This window comes from Octopus bimaculoides, chromosome 26 (genome assembly GCF_046866305.1).
Source record: "Octopus bimaculoides isolate indiv1 chromosome 26, ASM4686630v1, whole genome shotgun sequence".
NCBI lineage: Eukaryota > Metazoa > Mollusca > Cephalopoda > Octopoda > Octopodidae > Octopus > Octopus bimaculoides.
The window spans coordinates 6694129-6706628 of record NC_142953.1 but is presented as its reverse complement, the minus strand read 5'-3'; the positions used below and the strand labels follow the sequence as shown (position 1 = coordinate 6706628).

Below are 12500 nucleotides of genomic sequence, written 5' to 3'. Positions count from 1 at the left end.
TTTGTCTTTTTTAGCTGTAGCTCCTGGTTTGGTAAGCTTTCTCGCCAAACTGAAGGTTTTAGATTACTTTAACAAAAGAGGACATCTTCTTGCAGAATTTTCTAAACAGCTTCTGGAGACTCGAAGACAAAATCTCAACCCTAATGTACGTTTCTTTTTTATCTCTTTCGCTTCCCTTATTTGCTGTTGTTGTGCTGATAAATTACATTAACATTTAAAGGGGTAAGTTGGCAGAATCATTAGCATGTTGAACAAAAATACTTAGCAGCATTTCTTCCAATTCATTAGGTCCTGAGTTTAAATTACACCAAGGCTGACTTTGCCTTTCGTCCTTTTGGCATTGATAAAATAAGTGCCCGTTGAACCCTGGGATCAATCTAATTGACTGGCCCAAGAAATTTCATCCTTGTACCTATAGTACAAAGAATTATTATTATTATTATTATTATTATTATTATTATTATTAAAGGCGGTGAGCTGGCAGAAACGTTAGCACGCCGGGCGAAATGCTTAGTGGTATTTCGTCTGCCGTTACGTTCTGAGTTCAAATTCCGCCGAGGTCGACTTTGCCTTTCATCCTTTCGGGGTCGATAAATTAAGTACCAGTTACGCACTGGGGTCGATGTAATCGACTTAATCCGTTCATCTGTTCTTGTTTGTTCCCTCTATGTTTAGCCCCTTGTGGGCAATAACGAAATAGGTATTTTGTCTGCTGCTATGTTCTGAGTTCAAATTTCATAGAGATCGACTTTGCCTTTCATCCTTTCAGGGTCGATTAAATAAGTACCAGTTATGCACTGGGGTCAATATAATCGACTTAATCCCTTTGTCTGTCCTTGTTTAGCCCCTTGTGGGCAGGAAAGAAATAAGAAACATATGTCAGTTAAAATACATAGCAGCATTTTGTCCATCTTTACATTCTGAGTTCAAATTCTGCTGTGGTTAACTTTGCTTTTGAACCTTTTGGGGTGGGGCTCAATAATATAAATACCAGTCAATCACTGTTGGTGTCTTATTTTAATATTTCTGAACTTCCTTTTACGATTTTTTAATTCTTTCTTTCTTGTGTTTTTTGGTAAAGGGAATATGTAAAGATTTCCTGGAAATCATGCTCAATGCTCAAGTGACTGGAAACGAAAACCTAAAAGGAAGTGAAGCAAATGAAATACCAATGGAAAACATAAGTGATTGGAAACACAAAAGAGGTTAGCATTAGCATATATCAGGTCATCCCATAAGTTCTGTCCGAATTTTGAATAAAGAAAATATGTGATCAAATGTTATATTTAATTGAAATTTAATCATCAATGTACTTTCCCTGATTATCTATGACTTCCTTCCATCTATTTACAAGCTTTTTAATCCAATCAATTTAAAACTCTTTTGGTTTCAAAGCAAAGAACTCTGAAATGTCAATTTCGACCTCCTCCTGGTTTGCGAAAGTTATGACCCCCATATGATTCTGTAAACTTTGAAACAAATGGTCGTCTGAAGGAGCAAGGTTGGGAGAATAAGGTGGATGAGGAATTTTTTCCCATCCAAGCTCTTTGATCTTCTGTGATGTGATCTTTGCAGTGTGGGGTCACGCATTGTCCTGCTGAAACATCACTCCTTTTCGATTCACTAAAGCGGGTCTTTTTTTCTTTAAAACTTGGTTCAAATGCTCTAATTGCTGACAGTAGACTTGCTAGTATATATATGTGTAGTTCCATAGTTCCATATTCTTTACATTTTTGAAAATCTAATGTGAAACCATTTAAGTGTATTCCTATATTTTAAAATTCATTAATTATAATATATTCTTATATAACTTAATTTCTTATATATATTCTTATATAACTTAATTTCTTTTATACTTCTAGTTGTTTCGATTAATAACAATTTCCTGTTTTTCTGTCTGTCTAGGATTTGTGTAAATAAAACAAAACATGTCTGCTATTTCTCAGGTATCACCGATACAGAAATAATTGCACAATGCATAATCTTTTTCCTGGCTGGTTATGAAACTACTGCTTCCACATTGACATTCTTCGCACGTTGCATGGCTTTTAACCAAGACATCCAAGAAAAAGTCTACAAAGAAATCATGGAAGTGGTCGGAGATGTAAGTAATAGACGCAGGTGTGGCTGTGTGGTAAGAAGCTTGCTTCCCCACCATATGGATTTGGGTTCAGTCCCACAGCACGGCACCTGGAGCAAGCATCTTTTTCTATAGTTTTGGGCTGACTAAAGCTTTGTGAGTGGATTTGGTAGACAGAAACTGAAAGAAGCCCATCATGTGTGTGTGTGTGCATGTATGTGTGTGTGTGTGTGTGCATTCTTTTATTCTTCTACTTGTTTCAGTCATTTGACTGTGGCCATGCTGGAGCACCGCCTTGAAGGATTTTAGTTGAACAAATCGACTTCAGGTCATTAATTAAACCTAGTATTTATTCTATTGGTCTCTTTCACCAAACCACTAAGTTATAGGGTCATAAACACACCAACACGATGAGGTTCTTTCAGTTTCTGTCTACCAAATCCACTAACAAGGCTTTGGGTGGCCTGAGGCTACAGTAGAAGACACTCGCCCAAGGTGCTTTGCAGTGGGATTGAACCCAGAACCATGTGGTTGGGAAGCAAACTTCTTACCGCACAGTATATATGTATATATACACAGGTACGGCTGTGTGGGGAGATGCTTGCTTCTCAACCACATGGTTCTGGGTTCAGTCCCACTGCACGGCACCTTGGGCAAGTGCCTTCTGCTATAGCTTTTAGCTGATCAAAGCCTTGTGAGTGGATTCGGTAGACGGAAACTGAAAGCTCATCAAAGCATTGGTGCTGGTGCCTCATAAAAAGCACCTAGTACACTCTGTAAAGTGGTTGGTGGTAGAAAGGGCATCCAGTTGTAGAAACCAAGCCAAAACAGGTTATGGAATCTGGTGCAGCCCAAGGCCAAAAATTGTTTTACCCTGTGATATTTATGCAAATTTGATATTTGTTTTACTTAGAGTGTAACAAGCCTTGGTTCGGAAAAAAAGGGAATCTAAAATGGTTTTGGAATGAAAGGCTTCAGAAAACCACTTCTGTACATGTACACAGATTACAGGTGTGGCAAATATGTCTGAAAACAGGCAGCGAGCTGGCAGAATTGTTAGCATGCCGGGTGAAAGGCTTAGCAGTATTTCGTCTGCCACTACGTTCTGAGTTCAAATTCTGCCGAGGTCGACTTTGCCTTTCGTTCTTTCAGGGTCGATTAAATAAGTACCAGTTACGCACTGGGGTCAATGTAATCGAATGAATCCCTTTGTCTGCCCTTCTTTGTCCCGTTTATGTTTAACCCCCTGTGGGCAATAAAGAAATAGATATGTATGAAAACAGACTTTTAATTTCGTTTTTGGATTTGGTTTTTTCAAGAGTCTTTACGTGAGTTCATGGGGAGAGTCATTTTCTTTTGGTGCCTTGTAATTTAATAAAACTCACCAGTAAAATTTCCACTTATTTATTTATTTACTTATTTATTTATTTATTTTTATTTTTCTAAAATTTTCATTGCGTCTTGCAACCTTGTTTAATCAATATTTAATTAACCAATAATAAATTCTGATTTGCTGTTTCAGGAATTCCCAACATATGAATCTATTCAGCAGTTGAAATACCTTGAAATGTGTATGGCAGAGTCTTTAAGGCTATATCCTTTGATATCAATGTAATTATTATTATCATTCTTCTTCTTCTTCTTCTTCTTCTTCATCTTCTTCTTCTCCTTCTTCTCCTTCTTCTTCTTCTTCTTCTTCTTCTTCTTCTTCTTCTTCTTCTTCTTCTCCTTCTTCTTCTTCTCCTTCTTTTTCTCCTCCTTCTTCTTCTTCTTCTTCTTCTTCTTCTCCTTCTTCTCCTCCTCCTCCTCCTCCTCCTCCTCCTCCTCCTCCGCCTCCTCCTCCTCCTCCTCCGCCTCCTCCTCCTCCTCCTCCTCCTCCGCCTCCTCCTCCTCCTCCTCTCTCTTTTGCTCTCTCATCTTTCTCCCCCCCTCTTTCTCATACACCCCCTCCATCCCTTCATATGATTCAACTTCTCATATCTAAATCTTCTTGCTGTTCTTCTTCTTGTTCTCTCACAGTCTTCAGAGAGAATGCAAGAAGGACTGCGTCATCAAAGGGGTGAAAATTCCCGCAAATATGTCCGTCATCCTGCCGATCCGTAGTTTACATTACGACGAAAGATATTGGACCGATCCTACCAAGTTTGATCCGGAAAGGTAATGACTTAATTACTCTAAAAGCTCATCGTTTTTGCTAATTAATCCTTTCACAATTAGACAGCTCCGTCAATTGTAACACTGGGTCTCCGTTGGTTACGACGACAAGCGTTCCAGTTGTTCCAATCAACGGAACAGCCTGCTTGTGAAAATAATGTGCAAGTGCCTGAGTACTCCACAGGCACATGTTCTCTTAATGTAGTTCTCAGGGAGATTCAGCATGACATATAGAGTGACAGGGCTGGCCCCTTTGAATTACAGGTACTGCTAATTTTTGCCAGCTGTGTAGACGGGATCAATGTGAAAAAAAAGTGTCTTGCTCAAGGGCACAATGCGTTGCTGGGAATTGAACTCATGATCACAAGATTGTTAGCCGAATATCCTAACCACTATGCCACGTATCATATTCTTTTAATTTTAGTTGTTTCAGTCATTTGACTGTGGTCATGCTGGAGCACTGTCTTTAGTAGAACAAATCAACCCCAGGACTTATTCTTTGTAAGCCTAGTACTTATTCTATCGGTCTCTTTTGGCGAACTGCTACATTATGGGGGACGTAAACACACCAACATCGGTTGTCAAGCGATGGTGGTGGTGGGGGACAAACACAGACACCCAAATACATACATATATATATATATATATATATATATATATATATATATATATGTATATATATATTATGTATATGTATATTGTATATATATATATATATATATATATATTATGTAGCAGCAATTAATTAAATATCTCAGCTTCAGAAATATCTTAATTAATTCAAACAAGCTCATTGCAATTAAAAGCATTTAATTCCTACTTTGCTAACAGCATATTTCTTACTAACATTGTCCTATACTGTGTTTTTGGATTGTTTTAAACTTTAGATTCAGTGAAGAAGGCAAAGCACGGCAGACCCCGTTTACTTATACCCCTTTTGGAAGTGGACCCAGGATCTGCATTGGCATGAGACTGGCCAAGCTGCAGTTCAAAGTGGCTGTTGTTGAAATGTTCAAGAAATACAGAGTGGTCACAACAGAAAAAACTGAAGTAAGCAATTGTTGTTTGTTGTTGTTGATGTTGATGTTGTTGTAGTTGGTGGTGGTGGTGGTGGTAGTGACGATGATGACGATGATGACGATGATGATGATGATGATGATGATGTTGAAGGTAATTTATTTTCCTTTTGCAGGATCCAATCGAGTATGCTTCTACCGACGTGCTGTCAACCAAAAATGGAGTTTGGCTCAAGTTGGAACCACGTAAAAGCTTATAGAGTTTGAAACAGAGGAGCTGCACATGGACTTGAACCAAAAATATGAAGTCTCAAATGCAATAGAATATATTTCTTAAATTAAATTTTATTTGATCCTTGTGTGTGCACAGGGTATGCATTGCCCCACCGATGCCCTTTTTTTTTCTTTCATTTATATTGTTTTAAATTAATTATGCATTATCTTGTAGTTAAGAGATTTCAATTATGGGATTGTTTAGTTTTAGAATGACATTGTAGGGTAGGTGGGAGAGGCCAGATCTGCCAGATTCAACATAAAACAGGTCAAATATTTTGACCAAATTTGGCCGATTTATATGCTAAAGGGTTAGTCAAAAGCAGTCTATTTCTAACAGAAATATAATAAAAGTGTTAAAATAATTTTAATTAAAACCATTCATTAAAATTTCATCTTAATTTATATTCCAAATATTATTTTTAAATGACAGAGTTATTTTAATGAGTTCCACATTATTTTCAAAATTAATTTAGACAAAGTGTATTTCAACAGAAATATGATAATAAAAGGGTGGTCTTAGAATCCGGGTGGTCTTAGACAGGCAGATATTAAACCTTTTGTTAGAAAATTTTTGTTGAATTACACATCAATTCAATTAATTTTAAAAATAGTGAAGAATTCAATAAAATAAATTTTAGCTGGTGTTTTGAACATAAATTAACATAAATTAACATAGATTTAACATAGAGGGTTTTAATATAGATCATTTTGAAATAGGAAGATTGCATCATAAATCCAGAGGATGGTCATGTGTGCACTGATATTAAAAGAATTAAAGAATTTTCTCGTAAATAATGTTTCTAAATTTTTCTAAAATATTTCTAAAAGCTCTAAAAATTTCAAATATAAACTTAATGCTTTTAAACAGAACGAAAAAAAAATTATTTTCTTTAATATGTATATTCCTAATATAATAAAGTCACATTTTTCTTTTAAACTGTATTTTTATAAAATACAATTTTTCTCAATTTCTGTATTATAATATAAATAAAATACCATTTTCTGAACAAATAATATAGTTTTTTTTTTTTTTTTTTTTCTGCTATGGTGATGAGATTAATAATATTTCTCAACACAACTAAATTGTAGTTGCGTGAATATATTTCCTGTAATTGTGATAACAGAGATTCCTTCTGTTTAATGAGGAAGAGATGTTCGGAAAACAAAGCCATTGAAATGCAAACTGTACATTAGGAGAGGAAATGAGCAGCAATACCAGAACTGAAGAAAATTCATTATATGCACACATATAATGTATTATGTGTGTGTGTGTATGCACATGCGCATGCATGCGTATGTATGTATGTATGCATACTTATATATGTGTATATACATATGTGTGTGTGTATATATTCTTTCTTTTCTTTTTTTTAATTTGTTTCAGTCGTCTGACTGCGGCCATTTGTTCGACCTTCAGTCGAACAAATCGACCCCGGGGCTTATTCTTTCTAAGCTTAGTACTTATTCTATCGGTCTCTTTTGCCGAACCGCTAAGTTACGGGGGACGAACAAACGCCACCATCTTCAATAGAATTTCTTAATTTGTCGTACATGTATATTTTAACCAACATTTTAATTGCTAGCATCAGTACCCGGTACGCATTTAAGATATGGTACGGCAGGGTAGGGTATTGGGGTATTTCAAATGCAGAAGGAAGAGTGGCTAAAGGGGGCTCGATGTGGTAGAAGAAGTAGCTAAAGGGGGTCAATGTGGAAGGAGAAGGGGCTAAAAGGGGTCGATGTGGAAGAAGTGGTTAAAGGGTGGTCGAAAATGTTTGGCGAACGTTAGACTCTAACGTTATATAATATAAATGGAAGAAATCCTTCCTTTTAATTTTCAGATGTTCCTCATAAATATTTAACTATATTCAACAATATGTTTGTTTGTTGTCTATCAGAAAGCTTCATTCTTGAAATGGTATTAATTTTAAAAATAATTAGTTTCTACATATCATTAATTATTAGGTAACTTGTTTCAATATAAGCAAAGTAGCTAGTTGTAAAACCCCAAGAAGAGATCAGAGTAGTAGCTATAACTAGCCAGTAAAGTTAATCACCACATCAAAGTGGCTGTTCCATGACCAGCTGGCGGAAGATCTGCCTGGGGTTAAACTAGAAGTAACATGAAACAGCCGCTTTGATGTGGCGATTAACTTTTCTGTTACAATATGATTTATTTAAATAATCGCCTGAAGCAGAACATGTAAGAGAGGGATTACCTCCCTTGCATTATTAACTTCCAAATTAAAATAAGAGCAATGTCTGACGTGGCATGATGGCCAAAGCTCTTCTTCAGAAACAGAGGAAAGTCCAATAGAAATGGAAGACGGAGGGGGGAAAAAAATCGCCAACGGTTCACGTGTGGTTACATTTTGAAATAATGATAAGATCGTTATTTAAAATACCGATCATATCAAGTGGCCAACATGGGAATAAAAACCTTACCGGTATTAATTATTATCAAAATCCATGCTAGAGATAGCAGTCAAGTTTTGACAGACACAGACACACACACACACGCTGCATGGAAGGGGGATAACTCCAGCAGAGGATGTGATTTAGGAATTTTGGAACAATTTTTGAAGAATATGCTGTTCGATAATTCCGTGATAGATTATGATAGAAAGAAGTAAAGCATTAGAAGGCAGAGGGGGAAAAAAGAGAGGGGAAGATATAGAAGGAATAAAAAAGAGGAAGAAGAAGAAGAAGAAGAGGAGAATGTAGGGTGGTACGTGAAGGGAGAGGGATAAAAAGAGGAAGAGATGGAGGAGGAGAAGAGGATGAAATAGCGACAATAGAAACATTTGTTGTCAAGTGTGGAACCAGCAGCCATCAAGTAGAGAGTTCAATCGAAAAATGATAATAATAATAATAATAATGATAATTGGGATTAAAATATATCGATAAAAAAATAAATATAAAGGAGAAAAAGAAAAAAAAAGTAGAAATAAAAAATTTAGAAATAAAATAAAATCGTTTCTGTTTCTTTTTTCATTTGTGTTGTTGTTGTTGTTTTTATTGGTTAATGTTTACGTGTTTGAGCGAGTTTATTAAGAGCTGGTATTTGGGGTTTGCGTTTAATGTTAATATCTCATCGTGTTGTTATGGTCGTGGTCGTTGTTGTTGAACATCAAATGAATCCTGATTGAGCAGATTTACGATCAAAGACAAATCCTGCCATCTTATGTCAGAACTACGAAGGTGCCAAATGCCAGCACTTAATAACTAACTCAAGGTTTTCGGCTGACCGTTCTAAGATTCTCTTACTTCATTAAAACCCTTTCTTTTCCTCCAACTCCCCTCCCACCTCATCTTTTCCTTTCATCTCAATTCTCAGCTTTGCTCGTTTCTCCTCAGTCCATTACTCTTTCTTTCTTCCTTCTCACACAGTCTCTTCTTCTTCTTCTTCTTCTTCTTCTTCTTCTTCTTCTTCTTCTTCTTCTTCTTCTTCTTCTTCACATATGAACTGCAATGGCATGCAGTATCAGCAGCAGCCATTAAAAAAAAAAAACTATGTAAAACTTGGCTCTCTTTCTCTCCCACTCGACTTTACTCTGAAAAAGGACTCTATCCGAAACATTTTATTTTCCATTCCTCGTGGCACAGAAACAGCTGTAAGCTAATGAAGTTCATTAAATATTTTCTTGTTCCTTTTTCATTTATATAATCTCTTATTACTGCTCTGTACACAACTAATGCTTTGTTCTGAATCATGTGTACGCTAAACCAAAGCAAAATATTGATTTCAAATTTTGGCACAAGGCCAGCAATTTCGGGAGATGAGTAAGTCGTTTACATCGACCACAGTATTCATCTGGTGCTTATTTTATCGATCCTGAAAGGACGAAAGGCAAAGTCGACCTCTGCGGAATCCACATATGTAAAATATTCACATACATACACACGTATAACTATTGCTTATGGTTACTTTAATGTGGATGTCCTCTAAGAGACGACAATACTGCCATTTAACTCCAGGAAGACATCTCTTCCTGCTGGTTATATATATATATAACCAATTACCCCAAAATATGTGGAGCCGCAATGGCCCAGTGGTTAGGGCGGCGGACTCGCAGTTTCGATTCCCAGACCGGGCAATGTGTGTGTTTATTGAGCGAAAACACCTAAAGCTCCACGAGGTTAGGGGCCCCTGTCGTACTATTTCGCCCCAAATTTCTCTCACTCTTTCTTGAATACTGGTGTCCCGTCCAGCTGGTGGGGGAGGGGGAGGGGAACACATACGCCATAGAGAAACCGGGAAACCGGGCCCATGAGCCTAGCTAGGCTTTGAAAGAGCGCATACCCCCCCCCCCCCCCAAAAAAAATGAATTTACACTGATGTGAAAGGAAGAACATTATTTGAACTCAAACGGTTTATTGAATCTATTTATATGGAGAGTACATTTATAAATACAACAAGTATAAAACAAATGCGATTATATAAATTAATATCCTCATTATGAAACAAAAAGATTTTTCTAGAAACTTTTCCCTTCAGGTTTTGAAGAAATGATGTTCGTTTCATTTTTGTTACAATTACATCAAAATTGGGACATTTTGATTCCAGAGCAATTTCAATACAGTCTTCGGGGACCTGCTTTGTTTTTATGCGCATTAGAGTTGAAAATTTTTTGTTTGCAAAAGGAGGTTGTTGCAAAAAGCAGCAACTTTTTGGCTGTTTCCTCATGCGAAAAGAAAAAATTTCTGTCGCAACAAGGAATACGAATTTTTTTACATATATAATTTTACTTATATCTAACGAGTCCTTATTACCCTCCAAGAATTTAACTTTTACTTCACTTAGGATAAGTTACCCCGCTTCGCCATATATATATATATATATATATATATATATATAAATATAGATATATATACATATATATTCATGCATATATATATATATGCACATATATTGTATATGCTGGCGTAACATACTACTGGGTATACAAGACAACCCCAAGGATTTCATTTAAAAAATGGGTTTTGATCTACACCTGCTGTATAAGATTATCCGCAAGTTTTCGTGGAAAATGGCTCGAGTGCCGAAGCTGCGAGGTTCATAGCTAAAGGCGTCGGGTGAGCTGTAGTTCCTGAAGCCTCTGTTTTTCATGTGTTTCAATAACATTGTAACTGTGTTTCAATCAGTAGACTTTGTATGCAATAATTCTGCAGTCTTGGTTGTTTAAAAAAAGTGGCCAAATATTGTAAATTACCTATTATAATACCCATCAAACGTACCTGGCTGACGTAAACCCTACCGTTGTGACGTCACTAAGACGTCTGTTATTCTACAGGAACTAACATGGTGTCAAGTTTACCATAATAGCACCATTTACTTGAAATGGTTTACAGATTTAATTACGGTATGTATAATATTACATTGTAATATATTAGAAATATTGTTATGAAGTACACTGCTCGTATTTTCTCTTTAATTTGTAAATTTTGTGTTGCTTCACGAGATTATTGGTCTTGAAATGACTTATCCATTTTGACGCTGCTCGCAGACCACGTCTGCTTCATGCTTCTCTAGAATCGGCCAGTGTGCAGTGCCTCCTCTCATTGCACATTTTCTCCTGGGTATACTCCTTAATAAGTCTTCTTTTAAACTTCAAACTCTTACCATCTTCTCTCGCAGCAGCACAGTTGTTGTGGGATTTGGCGTATGCTACCATTTTCAGCTTCAAACCAGCTTCATATATCCTTCGTTCATCACTTGGGAGACATGAGCGGGTGTTAGAGTCGCTGGAAATTAATGTTCACCCAGTGAGAGTAATGCTACTTATGAAAGAGTGACAGCACGGGCCTTTTCAAGAAAACCCGTCTGTAAATGATTAAAAGTAATCGATAACTATAATGTTTATTGTAATTGGTCTGACGGACACGAACTGGCCAGTCTCAGAATGTACCGACACAAGCTGCTAATCTGCTGTAATAGGTAGGTTAGTTACCATAAACTACACTTGTCCAAAAAGCCGTAGGCTGGCTGAGCACTTTATAAGAGAGCGCTCTAACGGGGCAGTGTAACCAGAACTGACCCAGGGACCCGGCTGAACGGGCTGATTGTTTACAGTTTCTGCTCATCAGCTTATTGAAAATGGCAACTGGTGTCTGTCTGCTAAGTTTGCCGTGCTGTTATTTTTGATATAATCGTGCTATTAACCCAGTTCCCCAAACTTATGTGTATGTATTAGTAGAAAATACCAAGCTGTAGAAACATAGGATATATGATAGTGTTTTATGGTGTTTTCCAGCGATATGTGCCGAGTATCTGTAAAAAAATACTGCGCTGTAGAACGAAAGGATTTATGCGAGTGCTTTACACAATTTCCATCGACATTGGTGCTACTCTAAATTAAGGAAGTTAAGGTTCAGATTTTATACGAGATATATATTAGACGACCCCTTGTTGATTTTTTTTTTAAAGTTTAAATTTCGTCCTGTATGTTGGTATATACGATATATTTGTGTATGAGTGTGTGTGTGTATATATATATATATGTATATGTATATGTATATGTATATATAAACTGGCAATTCGTCGGTTACAATGAGGAAGATTCCAGTTGATTCGTTCCAATTGTGGGGGCTGAGGGGGCATGTGCTCCCTCAAGAAAAGAAGTGCACCCTTCTAAATAATGTTATTACGCCCTTTTCTCCTGGAATTGTATTCCCTTCTGGCCTTGTGCCCTCTCTTCGAAAAGTTCTTCGGACCGCGCCTGTGATAAACGGAACAGCCTACTTGTTAAGTTAACATGCAAGTGGCTGAGCACTCCACAGACATGCAAATCGTTAACACAGTTCTCAGAGAGATTCACAGTCACTAGCGGAACTAGAGTGTGTGCCGCTCGGGGTGGCCCTTCCGTTTGCCGCCCCCACAAAAAACACATTGTTTACAGCAACAGCCTACAGCAGAAAAGGGGATAAGCTGGCAGAAACGTTAGCGCGCTGGGCGAAATACTTAGCAGTATTTC

General features: G+C 37.0%; 1 protein-coding gene and 1 long non-coding RNA gene across 2 annotated transcripts in view; both read left to right on the top strand.

Moving 5' to 3' along the window:
• The window catches only part of LOC106868968 (cytochrome P450 3A4), a 16680-nt gene extending 10143 nt beyond the window's left edge, over nucleotides 1–6537 (top strand). Inside the window, exons 8-14 of the mRNA XM_089342975.1 lie at nucleotides 15–145; nucleotides 1082–1205; nucleotides 1947–2104; nucleotides 3603–3691; nucleotides 4100–4237; nucleotides 5122–5284; nucleotides 5427–6537. Of these exons, the coding sequence (XP_089199101.1) occupies nucleotides 15–145; nucleotides 1082–1205; nucleotides 1947–2104; nucleotides 3603–3691; nucleotides 4100–4237; nucleotides 5122–5284; nucleotides 5427–5510 (887 nt within the window). The 3' untranslated portion in view covers nucleotides 5511–6537. The remainder of the gene's footprint in view (nucleotides 1–14; nucleotides 146–1081; nucleotides 1206–1946; nucleotides 2105–3602; nucleotides 3692–4099; nucleotides 4238–5121; nucleotides 5285–5426) is intronic.
• Nucleotides 6538–10411: 3874 nt separating this feature from the next.
• The window catches only part of LOC149130927 (uncharacterized), a 144774-nt gene continuing 142685 nt past the window's right edge, over nucleotides 10412–12500 (top strand). The window contains exon 1 of the long non-coding RNA XR_016238542.1: nucleotides 10412–10889. This is a non-coding gene — a long non-coding RNA (uncharacterized LOC149130927). The remainder of the gene's footprint in view (nucleotides 10890–12500) is intronic.